We start from the raw sequence: 18,559 nt of genomic DNA, 5'->3' as shown, positions 1-18,559 counted from the left end.
TTTTTTATTTTTTATTTTTTTGGCTGATGCTGCATAAGCTTGCTTTCGTGCATCATATGCCTCTACTAATGCTATTACTGCTGTCTTGTCTAGGTGATCCTGTATCACCTCTTTAACCAGTGACTCCCTGGAACAGAAGTTAAACTAAAAGGTCCATAATTATTTGTGTCACCCTTTGAACCCCCTTTGACTCTAAGGATGCTCTCATAATTATGGCTAAGGGTTTGCATACTTCCCTTGCTGTTTCCTTCATTATAACTGGATAGATTCCATCTGCCCCAGGTGCCTTTTTTATGTTTAACTTCAATTTCTCCTCCAATTTGCTCTCAGTTAATAAGAAATCACTTAGCTTCCTGTTAGAGTTTAATAAACTTCTGGCATTTCCCTCCTTGAATAACTCCTCGTGTGAATGTAGATACAAAATACTGATTCAGTTTATCAGCTTCTTGAGCAGGATCATCAATAGTTGAACCATCTGTGTTAAGTGGACCAATGTGATTCATCCCCTTCCTTCTAGAGTTTACATAAGTAAAGAACTCTTTGCTAAAGATTTCTCATAATCTGCCCTCGCCTGCCTAACCTCCTTTGTGACTTGATTACAGAATGGCTTTTATCTGCCATAGGCTTCTGTGTCGCCTGATAATTTATATTCGTCGCATGCATTTTTCTTCTCAACCACGAACCTCATTAATTCAAATCACATAAATCTCATTGCAAACCTCATTAATCACATAAATTATATGCATTATTTACTTTTTTTTTTTTTTCTATTTCAGCTGGTGCGTAGTTTAGCATAGTCTAATGTTACAGTTACACTGTCGTTACAGTAGAGGCCCTCTTATCTGACACGAGGAGGACAGTAGTTGGTCAGTCAATTGAAAAAGTTGGTTAAAATGGGGAGTGACAAAAAAAGTATACCTACGTATACTTTCACTGTTTTATTTTCACTGTTTTCATCTATTTAGATGACGAATTGTGACACTTTACAGCATAACCCCCTACACTTCTTTAATAAACATCACATTATTGACTGTTGAATTGGGTTGTTGTTTGGTGTATTGTAAAGCTGTATTTAGGGTGATTTTTGCTCTCAATTTGATATGAAAAAAGAGAGCTAATATGAAAAACTTCTTTTTCATATTTAGCTCTGTTTCTATCACAGTATGTATGATTTTCTGCATTATCCTGTATTGAGCAACCTAGTAGCTGTTCAATTGCATACGTACAGTCAAACTGATTAATTTCAAGTTAATTCAGGGTGCCTCCGTAGCCAGGTGGGCAGGAGCAGCAGTGCGTAGCACATGCTTCTTGATTAGACCAGGGTTCGAGCCCATGAGCCACCAAATACGGAGGATGCGGAAAAGTCAGGGAATGACCACCGCATATCTCTGGAGCAATATGGCCTTAGTTGCTAATGCTCCTAAAAACCAAACAACAACATCAAGTTAATGCAGAAAATTGTTCTCCAAGTAGTGTTATTGGTTGACAAACTGATTCTCCAAATATGATTATATTTAAATGAAAGTAAATTAATATTTAAAAAAGCATATCCAAAAATTCATGTGACAATTTGCTATCTACAGATTCTCTTTGGAGCTAGTAGACTTTTGACTGCCACAAGGAAAACATGCTTTGGTTTAAAGAAACTCAGAATAGTAACAGTCAGCTGGCTGCTAAACTGTCAAATTTACCAAATTGATTTATAAAGTTATACATTTTCTGTGAGTGTATTAAATATTTGAAGCTGCAACACATTGGATTGTATCATCATACAAATCACCTTGATGTCACCATGCAGTGTCACACTGAATTCCCATCATTGTCATTCAAATTAGAAAGACCAGATATCAAGGTCCACGAGCAGGCTGGAGGTGTGGGGGGGGGGTTGCAGGTTTAAGTTTTTGTCAATACACAGCTGAAATGGGGTGACTTCTCCTTGGTGGCATTCTATCACTGATAGAAGGTTCAATAGGGGTGTAATAAGGATAAAGAACTGGCAAGAAGGGGGAAAGGAAGAAAGAGAGAGATAAGTCTACTTAAATTGAGCCAATGCGAGTGTTTAAGTTTCTTGTAGTTTGTTTGGCATTTCAAAGTGTGAATTTACCTGAAGTTCTGGAAATCTCCCATTTGAGCTGTGCATTGATGTCCTGGAGGCCCAGAATATGAAAAGAATAAGCAAAATCATCAGTAGGAACTTTAGCAGAATAACCATCCTCCTACATTGTTGTCCACCCTGTTTTAAATTAGAGGAAATCATCTAGCAGCTTTGCTGATCCACCCACAGACCCAGTTACAGTTTGCAGGAAGAAATGGCCAGTCATCTTCAGTTATTTGCCCTCAAGTTCCTTTCATTTGCCCTCAAGCATTGTCATGACAGTAAAACAGAATGTCAGGCCACTCCATTGCATGACAAATCTCCCAAAATTCCCTTCAGACATTGTGTTCTCTGTGTTAGTGGAAGATGTATTTTCTCACCAGAAACTTATTAATTGTTGTTGTTAAATTGATATATTTTTTACCACAGAAGAAGAAGGCAAAAACCTCTGAAATGCATGGTTGCTTAATATATAATAAATTTATTGAATTTATTTAAATTATGATACAGTAGAGAGTAGTGTGTTTACTTATAGTATTGCTTATTCCTTCATTCATCATTATGTCCTTTAACGGCATTTTAAATTAGTCTTTTGCCTTCCTTGTTATCTATAAAGCAATTGTTAGCTATTTTTTACTTAAGTTTGGTGGGTATCTGTTATTTTTTAAGTGTTTCATTACTTTTTCCAGTTATTTATAACAGATTTTTTTTGTCTGCCCATAAAATTGTAAATTTTGCAGTGTTCCAGTGATTGAGAATGCTATGTACACAAGGCTAGAGTTTATCCTTTGTCACTGTTACATTATGACAGGGATATAGCTTATAGAGTATATGAGTACACATTCCTTTCTGTATTAGTTGAGTGATGTATTTGTGATTAAGGTATTGGCAGAAATCCTCTGATGGCATAGATTTTTTAAATGCCACTGAGATACCTGATAATAATTATATAATGTCTTTCTCTTATAATGATAATAACTGATTTTTTCTTAATCAATACCAACATGACTGGTCATTTTTAATAATTTTATATTTTTTATGTTTAATGTTATTAATTTTTAATAATGTTATATTTTTAATGTTTTAATGTTATTAATTTTTTAATATTGTTATATTTTTAATGTTTTAATGTTATAAATTTTTTAATATTGTTATATTTTTAATGTTTTAATGTTATTAATTTTTTAATATTGTTATATTTTTAATGTTTTAAAGTTATTAATTTTTTAATATTGTTATATTTTTAATGTTTTAAAGTTATATTTTTAATGTTTTAATGTTATTAATTTTTTAATATTGTTATATTTTTAATGTTTTAATGTTATATTTTTAATGTTTTAATGTTATTAATTTTTTAATATTGTTATATTTTTTATGTTTTAATGTTAATTTTTTAATGTTATTTTTTGTTTTAATGTTATTAATTTTTTAATAATGTTATATTTTTAATGTTTTAATGTTATTAATTTTTTAATATTGTTATATTTTTTATGTTTTAATGTTAATTTTTTAATGTTATTTTTTGTTTTAATGTTATTAATTTTTTTCATAATGTTATCTTTGTATGCTAAGTAAAAGCTGTATCCAGCTTTTAAAATTATTTGAGATAAATTTTAATTCAAATAATTTTGGAAATGGTATAGAAACAATGAACAGTTAGTCATTTGGAACTTAATATCATTTTGATTGTAGAACCCTGCTAAGGCATAAAGACCTACTTTTGAATGGTCGCACCAATATCCAGATATTTTTTCCAATGTGTGGCAAATGTCTAGACATGAAATGGTAAGTGTAAGGAATCTTCACTTTTTACTCTTAGAAAAAAAATAACAAAAGGTGCTGTTAATCAGTCTTTATTATGATGTCAAAATTATAAAGAAATATTAAAAAAATAGTTATCTTTGAATGTACAATTTTTTTATATTGTTAAAATAAATTATATGCATTATTTAATTTCAGATTGTGCATAGTCTAGCATGAAGAAAATTGAACAAAATGGTCTTTTATTTTAAAATTGTCATTATGTGTAAAATTTTCAAGTAAATTCAAAATCAGAAATCTTTGTTTTGAATTCTGTATTAAGCACTTTGTTAAACTAAAGTTCACTATTTTAGTGGGGTTATGTATTTTGCTGTATTATCTAATTATGCTGTTTAGTAACTGCATTACATATAAAGCAAAGACATGAACTGTAATGATGTCTATTAACTAATGCAATATCTCTTATATTATACTATGAGATACTTGTATAGTATAATATATATAAAATATTATACCATACAAGTATTTCTTATGTATGCCTGTGTTGCCTTTCCTCCTTCTTTTGGTAGAAACAAAATGAGACTGTTCAGACATGGGTTAAGATGCGTAGACTTTACAGGACTGTTTAACTCCTTATCTGTTTATGTATGATCACAGTATTAGTATCAGAGTGTGCTGATATATCATAACAGTGTAGACGAGCTAGGAGAGTTTTCTGTGGCAGGTGGATTCTTATGCTACAGAAAGTAAAAAATTTTTAAAACTTAATAAAAGATGATCAGTTTTATTGGTCAGAATGCTGAGATACAAAAAGAGGATGTGATCACTTAGTATGCTTAAAAAGAGGATGTGATCACTTAGTATGCTTAGAAAGATATTTGAGATTATCAAGAAAAATTATGTCTGATCTATAAAGCAGAGATTTTATTACTATTATAAAAATTTTTCTTTAAATTGCATGAGAACCCACCTACCACATAAGACTGCTACTCTGTTGGTTTGAAGTACTTTAACCTTCTTCATATTTTATCCGTTGACGAAATTTTCTTCAAAGCTCTTGTAGTATACTGTTATTGATTTGGATCTATTAAAAAAAAAAATAATTTTTATACGTTGTAAATAAATTTAGGGACAATTCACAAAACTAGAGACAAAGCTGAGCTGCACATTAGCTGTAGGTTGTTTTTGTAATGATCCTGGTTATCCCTTTTTTGCACACGAAGAAATTGTTTTGTCATTAAACAGAAATTAAAATTGAAGAGGAGGGACATTATGATAAGTATATATTACAAACACTAACAGCTAGTGAAGCACTTAACACCCTTCAGATCACTACCAGATGGACAAAATTTCAAGAAGAATAAAATGAGAACCAATTTACAAAGGATTACAGGGAATTACCTTGTAGCTCTGCCTTACCTTCAGTATATGACACTGACTATTCCCCCCACCTCCTTTGCCCTGCTTTTCTCCTTCTGAAATCTACATGTGCAACAATAAGTAGCATGATCCATTTATATTAGTAATCATTTGATTGATCTAATCCATGACCTTTTGAAAATCAGTAATCCCTGTAAAAATTGATGAATCACTAGTGGAGAGAGAGAAATACATCTCTTTAGTAACTTATGTTTCTAATAGTTTTAATTTGTACCTGACAAAACGAGTACAAAGCAGAAGACTTTGTATACCGTTGGCTTCAAATTAAAATTGTTAAATTATGCTAAAGAACATGGAAATAGGGCAACGAAGACATTTCAATCCTCTTCAGCTAAGAAAATGAAATATATGCAATAACTTATCATACCTTCTCATTGTATGGATTAAAACTGGAGGAACAAAGTCAATGAATGTTTCAAAGTTAATCGCATATTCACAATTAAAACTAAATTGCCATCCACATGAAGAAAAAAGTAAGTTTTTAATATTTGACAATAGTTTTCGGCAGTTTGTACCAGGAGTATTGATAGATGATATTCCTTCAAGTTTTGTTACTAGATAAAATACACATCTGAGAAGGTATTATGACATATGCTTTTCAAAAAATGATATTAAGTAGCATGCTTTTTTCCTTTTGTGCACAATGCCAGATGGATGCAGAATTTTTTTTGTTTGATTCTTTATCAATTGAATGCCAAAGCTCTTCAGAAAAATTATTTGTTTCCTTCAAATAAATCACATTCTTTGGGGAAATCAAATATTTTTGCATAATGAACTAGTTATTTAAAATGTGTAAGTCTTGTATTGCAGAAAAGCTGGAAACCTAGTTTTTCACATTTCTTAGTAAACTAAAAAGTTCAGTATCTTTTTGGTGAAGACTGTGCCCATTTTTCATAATTTAAAAAAAGTTGCAAGAAAGTATCTTACATCAGATGATAGCTTTTTACTGTCACTTTTCAAACCAGAACACAAAAATGGTACCTTACTAAGAGTTGCACCAATTGACATTTCATACTCAATCCCAATTTTTTTTGCAGTTAATAGATTTCTTGGCATTTAATAGAGCTTTATCAAATTTTCAACAAAGAGATTAAAGAAAACACTTTTCTTTGAAGGTATGTCAAGTTTGAGTTAGTAAATTAATAAGAGGGGTTTACCTCAATATAGTACGTGGAACACTTCCGTATGATACCCTCCAGAAATTAAAACGGAAAAAACGAAAAAATCGACAACTTACCGGTACATTAAAGTAAAATATAAATAATAAGGAAGGAAAATCGTTTTGAATATTTTCGTTAGATTCTTTTAATTGCGTTAATTTGAATTTTAATTGTTTTGAATTGATTTTGAATTGTGTTAAATTGATTATTTAATTATTTATATTTTACTTTAATTATTTATATTTTACTTTAATGTACCGGTAAGTTGTCGATTTTTTCGTTTTTTCCGTTTTAATTTCTGGAGGGTATCATACGGAAGTGTTCCACGTACTATATTGAGGTAAACCCCTCTTATTAATTTACTAATATTATTATCAACATAGAACATATTGAGTATTTCAGCTCTGATTCATACTATCTAGTCAAGTTTGAGTGCATGGATAGGTTGGCTGAACAGCAAAAAAGAGCTCACGGTCAAGTTCATGTGGATTAACGAAAAAAAAAGCAAATAATACTCTGGTATGAATTGGAGTAATTCATTATGTAATAATGGGGAAAGGTCAGTCTTGTTGTTATGGCATGTTATGAGAGGTGTTAAAAAAGTTAAAAGTTGCATTACATAATTTGTGAATGGCCCCATAATAATGTCACACTTGGTCACTGGTTAATACAAGTTTTCTATGACCATCTTACACACCATTTTACAAGGGCAGTTTGTGCAGAGTTGCAAAGTTTTTAGTAAATAATCAATAATGCTAAAAGAGAAATGCCACCCTTTTTTTGCATGGGTTACAAGTATTAAACAGCAAATATCCAAAAATATGGATACTCCTCTTCAGTAGGTATATAAAATTATACATAATAAACAGTATAAAACTTGTTTTTATGTGTATGGTTCATATTCATCATGCTATGTGACATAATGGCAGAAATGAAACTCGGCAGTCTTTACTATGTAAGAAATTGACTAAGAATTGTACATGCCTCATTGTGAATTCCATAAGAATAATTATTTTTTTTTTATCCTTTAATGTAAAAGTATTTTCTCTAAAGTACATTCGTTGTCATTTTCCTATTGAGCATGTTTCATATCATAAGCAATTGTCTTATATTTTGGCCTTAGTGGTGTGAACAAAATAGATTACATCTGTGTTTGTAATGTGAATTAGAAGTATATGAATTCTATGTGATTCCACATGCAGTTCTGGAGGAAGTGAATGGAAATGTCAAATTTAAAGGTGACATATACTATATAATGATATAGTACAATAGCAAATTTTTGTTATTACAGTGTTTGACTCTAGTTGGTTTTGGCAGGCATTTCGAATTAGATAAATTGTTCAAGTCCCAGTTGATCAAGTCCCAGGATCCAATTCAGGCTAAATAAGGCATATTTCAAATTATCTCTACTAAAATTCATATAAAACTACATAATTAGTAAGTAAAAGGTTGTAACTTTGAAATATTTCACATTTTAAATAATCCAATGTAATATTAACAAGGATATACTGTATCAACACTATTTGAATTTTAAAATTGGGCTGTTTTTGGCCCCAAACAAAAGACATGACAATACGTGCCATTAGTATATATGGGCTAATTAATAATGTAAAAAGTTCTTATTGTTAACCCTAACATCAAAAAGATTGTTTTAAAAGCAGTTAAATTACTGTATCAGTATGTGTTTTAAAAGCAGTTATTTGTACTGTATCAGTATGTGTCAGGCACCTTTGGCTGTTGTATCATGTCCCAGAGGGCGTTGCCAAATTTTGGCATATCACCATTCTGATTTCCTTCCATTGCATATACTGATATAACTAATTAAAATGCAATTATTGAATAAGACATTAAAATTTTAATAACATTGATTTCTTTGTGTACTTCATACCCTGCACCTGGTGAGCTCTGGACACGTTCTTTCTTTTTTGAAAGATAATAATTGATGTAGTTAATTTCAAATGGCTTTGGTTAAGCTTGTTCTTGGTACTACACATCTTCCTTCTCTCTCTCACCCTTGTTTACATGTTTTTTGACCTGAAACAAGGAAGTTGCATACTATTGCATTTACCATCAACATAAAGATAAGGAACAAAAAAGGGTGGAGGATGGCAAATTAATTCTGGCATGTGCATAGTGTGTTGGCATCAAAAAGTTTGGAAAGCATTGACTTAAGTTATTCTGTTATCAGTTAATATTGCTTGACATCAACTGAGGTTAGGATTAATATTATTTTGCATAATATTATTCTTAACCCTGGAATGAGGCTGTAATTAATCTTATCCCTTGGTCAACTTCATTAAAGTGTTTATAATGGAATTGGAAAACCAAATTTTTATTTGGTAATTTTTTATATAATTTTTACTGTATTATCAAGGTGATGCCCATTTAATGGCTAATTCTTCATCCTCACTTAAATTGCTAGGTTGTATGAAGAAGGCCATAGAATAGTTGGAGTGGACTGTTCTGAGACAGCTGTAAGAGAGTTCTTTACTGAGCAGAAGCTTGATTACAGAATACTTCCAGAAGAAAGATTGAATGGATCTGTCTATCAGGTATTAAAGTTTCTTAATTCATTATGTTAGCACTACTTATCATAGATGAAGTTATGAACCAAGTAATACTTTTGCCATGAAATAAATCATAATTTTTGTTAGCTTTCTCTGTTTTTTATTTAAATTTATTTTTGCTTTCTGCTTTTGATTTGTTTTATTGATTTATATACTTGTTTATTTATGTACATAATAATTGGAAAAAAGTTGATTAAAAATTCAGTTTAGCTGGATGTTGTTGGTATGTATCAGATTATTTTTTTAAGGAAAATTTACCCGTTCAACTATAATAGCTGTCTTATAGAAAAAATGCATAGTTTTGTGAGTAAAAACTTTAAGAGCTGTATAATTTTGTTTAATATCATGCCTAAGTCATAAATTATCTTATTAGCATTAGCACAGGCATTTGATGCAAGAAAGCAAGCTTATGCAGCATCAGCCAAAAAAAAAAAAAAAAACCCACTTCCACTTCACCCCTCTGTTCGTTCAATATACCTGTCCAGCTGAGCCTTAAACTTATTTAGGCTATCAACCTCCACGACAAGGGATGGAAGTCTGTTCCACCAACCAACCACCCGCTGGCTAAAGGCAAATTTCCGCACGTCTATCCTACATCTGTCTTTCCTCAATTTGAATTTATGCCCTCTCAGGTGATTATTCTGAGCTAGAGGAAGAATCCCATCAGCATTGAGCATGCTCAAACCATTCAAGGCTTTATACACCTCTATCAGATCACCTCGCTGGTGCCTAGTCTCCAGACACTGTAATTTGCAAAACTTAAGCCTTTCTTCGTACGAGCACCCCTTTGTTCCATTCACTAATCTTGTTGCCCTTCTCTGTACTCGTTCCAGCAGCTCTACATCCTTCTTGAAATGAGGCCTGCAGACCTGTATACAGTACTCTAGGTGTGGCCTGACCATTGCCTTATACAAGGGAATAATCACCTCCTTATCCCTGCTGGAAAAATTCCTGTATATCATTGACAATACTCCATGAGCTACTCTTGCAGCCCGTCTGCACTGCTCAGAGAACTTCATATCCGCCTGCACAAACACCCCCAAGTCCCTTTCGTTCTCTACCACTGTCAGTGTAGTACCACAGAGTTGATACGTTGCTCTGGGGTTGCTGTTTCCCATGTGTCAATGTTACATATGTCAATGTTAAACTTCATTTGCCACCTCTCAGCCCATCTGCTCAACTTTTCCAGATCCTGTGGCAGCAGCATAGTATCAGTAGTGTCCTTGACAACCCTGCCAACCTTTGTATCGTCTGCAAACTTGGACATTAAGCTTGATATACCATCATCAATATCATTTATAAATACAGAAAACAATAATGGACCCAACACTGAGCCCTGAGGGACTCCACTAATAACATTAGTCCACGATGAGCAGTGTCCATTGATTACCACTCTCTGTCTTCTCCCCCTCAACCACCCCTTTATCCATAGCAGCAATTTGCCTCCAATGTCACACTGCTCCAATTTGTGTAGCAGTCTTCCATGTGCAACAGTATCAAAAGCCTTTCTAAGATCCAAGAATATAATATCAAAGCTATTCCCTGCATCCAGTTCTTTTGTGACTGCATCATAGTATCCAATCAAATTGGTCAGGCAAGACTTCCCCTTAACAAAACCATGCTGTGTCCGAGCTATAACTGAAGTCTTGTCTAAATGATCCTGCAGTGCTTCTTTAACCAGTGCCTCCATTAATTTTCCGGGAACAGAAGTTAAGCTCACAGGTCTATAATTACTTGTCAGCCTTTGATCCTCCTTTGTGAATTGGGGTCACATTTGCACATTTCCAGTCTATGGGTACCTCCCCTGAGTCCAAGGAAGCTCTCATAATTATGGCTAAGGGTTTTCTTACTTCCTTTGCTGCCTCCTTTAATATAACTGGATAGATCCCATCCACCCCCGGGTGCCTTTCTTGTGTTTATCTTCAACAATTTCTCCTCCACTTTACTCCCAGTTATTTCAAGATTCTGTAGCTTACTGCTAGAGTTGAATACACCTCTGGCATTCCCCTCACTGAATAACTCCTCATGTGTGAATGTCGATGCAAAATATTCATTTAGTTTGTTAGCTACCTGAGCAGGATCATCAACAGTTGACCCATCAATATCAAGTGGACCAATCTGATTCATCCCCTTCCTTCTAGAGTTTACATAAGTAAAGAACTCTTTGCTGTTTTTCTTTGCATCCCTTGCCAAGGATTTCTCGTAATCTGCCTTCGCCTGCCTAACCTCCTTTGTAACTTGGTTGCATATCAACTTGTATCTATCATAGGCTTCTGTGTCATGTGGTAATTTGTAAGTATCCCATGCATTTTTCTTCTCTGCCATATGCCTCATTAGTTCATCTGACATCCATTTTGGCCTAAACCTTGAACAATATTTCTTATTTGGTATGTAAAGCCTAGTAGCTTCCAAGATAAGTTCTTTGAATGCTTCCCATTTTGAATTTGCTGTTGGTAACATCATCAGTTGGTCCCACTGTATAGAATTTAAATACTGTCTCAGTCCATCGTAGTCGCCTTTACGGAAGCAATAACCCTTCCCTTTACCCCTAACGGTAGTTACCTCTTTGAGTAAATCCCACTTCAGCACACTGTGATCACTGCCACCTAGTGGTTCATTTATCTGCAGATTCTTAATGCATGAAGAATCACTGCTAATAATCAAATCAAGAGTATTACTCCCTCTAGTTGCCTCCCGAACATGCTGATGTAGAAAACAATCATCCAATAAATCCACAAAAGCCCTGTTAGTGTGTGAGTGACCAGCCCCCAAATTCCAGTCAATATCTGGGAAATTAAAATCTCCCATTATAAGACTCTCTGATTTACTGGCCCACTCTATTTCTCTGTACAGTTTCTTATTATACTCATCAGAGTCATTAGGCCTATAGCACACTCCTACTCTCAATTTTGATCTCCCAATGCTTATGTCACACCAAACTGACTCAACACTGCACTGTCCAGCGATGTCGACTGGCTTCACTTCCTTGGTTTTTATGTGTTTCTTAACTAATAGCATAACCCCTTCCCCCTTCCTGTCCTGTCTATCCTTTCTGTAGACGTTGTACTCCCCAAATTCCAGTTCTGCATCCCTTATATCTGTGTTTCACCACGTCTCTGATATCCCAACAATATCTGCCTTTGATGTTTTGAGCAATACCTCAAATTCATCAAATTTGTTTACTAAACTCCTAGCATTGGTGTACACGCAAGTATACCTGCACCTGTTTCTATTCTTAGCTACCCTAATACAACCCATGTGTTTACTTGTACCGCAATGGCTCCCAGCAGTCTCTGAAATATCAAGCATCTTGTTTTTCAGACTTCTGCTCATTCTAATAGAAGCAGTGCAAGAATCTCTTTCACCTCTGCCAGTGGCTACTGTCAATCTATTGGTCTTTGTCTCCCCCCAAGCTAGCAGTTTTCCGACCCACCTAACACTGCCTCGATAGCATCAGCAAATATTCTTGCACCCTTTCTATTTAAGTGTATCCCATCCCTGTAGAAGCAATCTCTCCTGTTAACAAGTACAGTCTACTCTGATTGTTACACCTAGCAGCATTGTAATATTTGCCTTCTCTTTTTTGGTTCTAATTCCCATATGCCAGTGTACTATTGAGGATCAATTTCTAATGACCAGATGAGTGGGAAATGTATAGTATTATTCCCCAAATTTTGATTGTTTTTAGGTCAGTTTGTGTTTACAGAATGAAAAACTCAGAGTAAATCTGAAAATCTCCACCTCAGACCAGCTAACTACAATCCTGACTCACTTTCTACAATAACTCGTGTATATAAGCTTGAGTACATTCCCAGTCACATGATGGAGGTTTCTTGGATGTGGCAGTTGTAAGTACTAGTAGAAAGATAATTATGCTGCAACCATTGTAATTTGGATGGATTTACAATATCCAGAAAACAGACTGTTGAAAATTGCAACAAGTCAGTGATTTTATTAGTTACAATTATATGAGTAATTAATCCAAACTCCCTGCCTTGGCTGCCCTTGAAGGGTAACTAGGATGAAGAGTTTGGTAAAATTATTCCAACATTTCACAATTTCTAGGTCAAGGATGTTTGATCCCCTTGTGCTTTGTCTAATAAATAGCACTCATCTAGTTGATTCAGGTCTATTTGTGGTGCCTCCATAGCCAGGTGGGCAGGAGCAGCAGTGCGTAGCACACGCTTCTTGATTAGACCGAGGTTCCAGCCCTTGACCACCAAATACAGAGGATGCGGAAAGGTCGGGGAATGACCACCGCACATCCCCGGAACAAAATGGCCTTAGTTGCTAATGCTCCTAAAAATCAAACAACAACATCAGGTCTGTTTGTGCTATGTGGACTGCATGTTCATTATTTCTAATATATGAGGGAAATTAAAGTTGCCCATAATGATGCTCTTGCTTCTCCATTCAAGCTGCCTCATGAGATTTCTATCATACTCTTCAAAATCACTTGACCTATAACACACCCTTGGTGTCATCTTTTCTTTACCACTAGTCATCTCATATTACACAGACTTAACATCTGCCCTTCCTTGATCAGATTCTGGGAACCATATTGTTACTTTCAAGCAACTTTTGATAGGCAGCACAATACCTCTCATCCCACCCCTTCACTCTTTCCTTTGTCTCCTAATGAAATTCATCATTTCTTGTCTCAGGATGGCACGAGGTTTCAGCTATTCCTACAATATCAGTATTAGTTAATCTAACCAGAAGCTCAAGTTCACTTGTTTTATTTACGACTGTTCTAGCATATTTTGACATATAGACGTTTTTTTTTTTTTATGTCCTAATATATCCCAAGTCTTTCTCTATGTCACGTAATTGCCAGAGGTTGTGTAATTCATCAGGTTTTTCCATATATATATATATATATATATACACAGAATTACGTAGTATTCCATATGCACGTTTGAGGAGAATGCAAGTGTAGCATTGGTAAATATCCTTAAAATGTGAGTCTTACTAGAGACTCCCCTTGTCTTCCCCCTCACTTAACAGTTTACCTAAACCCTGAAGGTATCCTCTTAAGTCTCGGGTTAATCCACAAGATTTTCACCATATAGTCCTATCATGTCTCGGCAGAATTTGCCAGACACGATGGAGGGACTGTATGATAAAAGTAACATTTTGACCTATCATGCAGCATTTTCCCAGCATGACGTTATATATCTTGACCAGATTGTCAGTTCACTTTTGTTTTAAGTCATTAATTCCCATCTGTATAATCATACACACTTTATTTTCTTTAAAAACTGACAACTGGTTAGTAGCAACATCAATTTTAGCACCTGGTGTGTGTATTCTAACCCTCTTCCATCTGGCTTGATTACAGAATACATTTCCAGTCTTTCTAACAGTTGATCACAGACTAAAATTAACTTATTTTAAATTAGAATATTCTACATCTGATGATCCGTTCCTGATGCTCGGTTCTTCAGGAGAGTTGTTCATTGGCTTAGTATTGGCCACTTGAGTAATTGCTGAGCCTCAGATTTAATTTTCAGGGCATCCACTCACTGTCTCAGAGACTCTCTCCCATCAGTAGGCAAAGTTTTGGCTTAAGATGGTTACATTCCTTACACCTTGAGCACAAGAAGTTATCACTATCAGCTGGCAACAGTTCGGCATGCATTCATCTGTGCTGGCAAGCATTCTGCAATTTGCTCATGAATCACCATTGGCAATTCCCTCACAAGACATACTATCCCAAGACACATTATATTTGCTGTTTTTAGTTTCTGGATGATAAAGTTTGATTCAAATCACAAAACTAAAACTATCACAATATTAATAAAACATATGTAATGATATCACTTATATACTCTTAATGAAATGTCTTGCTACACAACATCATACTTTATAATTTTGTATTGAATGATTCAGAAGTTCTAGAGTTTTCAGTAGTAATCAGGAACATCCACTACTGACTATTGTAATGTAAATCACTAAACTATCAATCTATAAAATTGCTGTAGTATTATTTATATTATTGCTTATAAAGTTAAATATATTATTTATAATTTCACAAAGAAATTTTTACCTATGATGCTAATTTTGCACCAAAAATCACTACTGGCAACAGCTGTTAATTAAATCAAGGGTGTCTATCTTCTGAAATACTTGTTTTATTTCATATGTGATCAGCAAGATAAAAAATTATAACGTGGCACTAGTTTATCCAGGGCTGGAAAAGTGCTGCCAATTCCAGTCATCTCTGTAGAGCACCCTCCTATTGTAAAGTACAAAATTAATTGCCAAAAATACTGATTAAAATTTAAGTCTAATTTTAAATTTTCCAAAATAAAATTTTTTGCAGAAAATGTCCCCCCCCCCACTTCTCTCTACTGTTGTGCATACCTATGTTATTAACCTTCACTTTAGAGAACTTCGTTATACATGTTTTGTTATCATCATCATCCCAATCTGTTATACCCAGGAGGTGTACAAGTCACTGTGGTAGTACAAATCAGTGCTTCCGAACTATCAGCCTTTCATTCACTATTTTCTCCCAGGCCAGATTTATTTTCTGTTAAATTTTTAGCTAGCCCTATCTAGAGTAAGTCCACTTTCTTATAATGCCTGCTTGGCACCATCAGTCCACTTCCCTTGTTTTGCCTCTGGACTTACTATCACTTATTTTTGCTTCAAATATCTACAAATTCAATGCTGATGGAATTCTTCCTCTTGCTCAGAATAATCATTTGAGAGGGCATAAATTCAAATTGAGGAAAGACAGATGTAGGATAGATGTGCGGAAGTTTGCCTTTAGCCAGCAGGTGGTTGGTTGGTGGAACAGACTTCCATCCTTTGTTGTGGAAGTTGATAGCCTAAATAAGTTTAAGGCTGAGCTGGACAGGTACTTGGAATGAACGGAGGAGTGAAATGGGAGAGGGTTTTTTTTTTTTTTTTTTTTTTTGGCTGATGCTGCATAAGCTTGCTTTCTTGTATCATATGCCTCTACTAATGCTAATTCAAATATCTATAGTTGTTAATCTCTCTCTCCTACTTTTGTACATGCCACCATAAGTTTGTGTCATGTAACTCTGATTTCATATTTGTTATCCCAATATTTTGCATATTTGCTCATTTGTAATATTGTTTTGCCATTGCTTCCATCTGATCATGTCAGTGAAATTATTCTTGTGGGAATGGAATCCTTTATTCCACACTCCACCTTAAAATCTCATCCTTTATCTAAACCTTGGTTTTCCAATAAATATGCTAAGCCTGTTCAAGAGAAGAATGTTGCATATCATAATTGGCTTGTTTCCATTCTTCAGTTTCATTTTCTGCCTACACCAAAGCTTGCAACAATTGTAAAGCAGTTATTAATCAGTCCAAACTAGATTTTGAACAGGCTGAGTAGAAAATTTGCTTCTTGCCCTAATGGCAGCCGGACATTCTGGTCTCTTGCCAAAGCCATTGACTGCAACTTTTGTCCATCTCTGCTCCCACCTCTGTCAAAGATGGTTCTATTGTCACTTCAGCAAAGAATAAAGCTAACCTGCTTGCATCCCATTTTTCTTCCAACTCACGTATTAATGATCTTGGTAAAACACCTCCCACCATTCCTAGCACGTCCATTCACTGCCTCCTGTGGTCTTCTGTCAGAAGGTAGCACACGCTTCTTGATTAGACCGGGGTTCGAACCCGTGACCACCAAATACGGAGGATGCGGAAAGGTCAGGGAATGACCACCACTTGTCCCCGGAGCAATATGGCCTTAGTTGCTAATGCTCCTAAAAACCAAATAACAACAACAATCTGTCAGAAGGATATCAGAAGGATTTTGATGAATCTTGATGCTATGAAAGCTCCAGGTCTTGATGGTATTTCTCCACTTGTTCTCAAAACCTGTGCTCCTGAAATTACTCCTGTTCTTTGCTGCCTTTTTTCCACTTTCTTATTCCAAAGGTGTTTTTTATTCTGCTTGTAAATTTGTTCATATCCAGCCAGTTCCTAAAAAAAAAGGGTGACAAATCCCTCCCATCCAATTATCGTCTCATTGCAATTACTTCTACTCTTTCTAAAGTAATAGAGAAATCCATTAACCGCCAACTCTTAAACTATCAAGAAACCTTCCATCTGATCAACAATCAACAGTATGGATTCTGTAAGTATCGATCCACTGGTGATATTTTTGCTTATGTTACCCATTTATGGACAAATTCAATGGAAAAGTTTGGTGAAACACGAGCAGTTGCTCTTGACATCTCAAAGGCTTTCGATCATGTTTGGCATGACGGTCTTCTAAACAAACTTCCATCTTATGGTTTGCCAACTGTTTTTTTAATTGGTTATCCAGTTTTCTCTCTGACCACTCACTGAGGGTGCTGGTAGATGGCTCTGTCTTCTAACTTCTTCACTAATTTTTTAATTGGTTATCCAGTTTTCTCTCTGACCACTCACTGAGGGTGCTGGTAGATGGCTCTCTGTCTTCTAACTTCTTCACTAATGCTGGTGTCCCCAAGGTTCATTTCTTTTCCCACTCTTTTCCTCTTGTATGTTAATGACCTTCTTCCATTGACCGGATATCTCCTATCCATTGTTTTGCTGATGATGGCACATTGCATTCCACTTTCCAGTTTGAGAAACCTTGCCCTACTCAATCAGCTTCAACTTCTCGAATATCCTCTGCCAATTCTCAGCGTTACTTTTCTTCCAAACAGCTGTTCACTCTGTACAAATCAGATCTGCCCTACCATGGAATATTGTTCCCACATCTGGGGGGGTGCCCCTAAAACCTCTCTCAGGCTTCAAATTCCATTCAGAAGAGGGTGGTTAGGTTAATTAATGACTCATCTCTAACAGAGTTTCTCCATTCACTGTCTCATAGACATACTGTGTCTGCTGCATGCCTTTTCTACAGATACTTCTATGCGCACTGTTCTCAAATACGGAAAGGTCAGGGAATGACCACCGCATATCCCGGAGCAGTATGGCCTTAGTTGCTAATGCTTCTAAAAACTAAATAACAACAACAGTGCACTGTTCTTCTGAATTGGCTTCTATAATTCCCGCTCTCTCAAAACATTCTGAACACATGCTGCCACCAGCCAACATCCATTTACTTTCCAACTCATAGAACCAACTTTTCATCTTCCTTGTTTATTCATTCAACTGCCATTTTCTGGAACAACCTTCCTTCATATGTATTTCCTGAAAATTACAGTCTATAGAAGTTCAAGTCTAATGTCAATAAATATCTTCTTTTGTCTTCCCAGCCTCCAACCCATGCACAGTACTAAGTACTGTAGGTTCTAATACCTCTCGTGTTTGGGGTTTTCATATGTTCTATTAAGAATTATTTAGATTTATTGCCAAAGTGTCTTATAATATTTTTTTCCTTTTCTATAACTGTTTCTAACTTCTTGGACCTGCCATGGCATTCTGAATTTCTTGTATTTATACCTTCTTCCCTCCTATATCTTTTTCAGGCAGTACTAAAGTTCTTAATTTTTTTGTCATTCTTCATCTAAATTCATATGAACATCAGGTGTGCCATTTATCTTTGAGAAAGAAAATTT

The 18,559-nt window shown here is 34.9% G+C and overlaps 1 protein-coding gene across 1 annotated transcript in view; it reads left to right on the top strand.

Moving 5' to 3' along the window:
- Positions 1 to 18,559, top strand: part of LOC150075388 (thiopurine S-methyltransferase-like) — an 80,279-nt gene that overhangs the window by 17,090 nt on the left and 44,630 nt on the right. The window contains exons 3-4 of the mRNA XM_090388836.1: positions 3,788 to 3,880; positions 8,879 to 9,008. Of these exons, the coding sequence (XP_090244962.1) occupies positions 3,788 to 3,880; positions 8,879 to 9,008 (223 nt within the window). The remainder of the gene's footprint in view (positions 1 to 3,787; positions 3,881 to 8,878; positions 9,009 to 18,559) is intronic.

The sequence above is a fragment of the Mastigoproctus giganteus genome, chromosome 14, assembly GCF_048544385.1.
Source record: "Mastigoproctus giganteus isolate SK-2022 chromosome 14, ASM4854438v1, whole genome shotgun sequence".
Lineage (NCBI taxonomy): Eukaryota > Metazoa > Arthropoda > Arachnida > Uropygi > Thelyphonidae > Mastigoproctus > Mastigoproctus giganteus.
The sequence above is the reverse complement of the archived record's forward strand: the minus strand, read 5'-3'. Positions and strand labels throughout refer to the sequence as shown.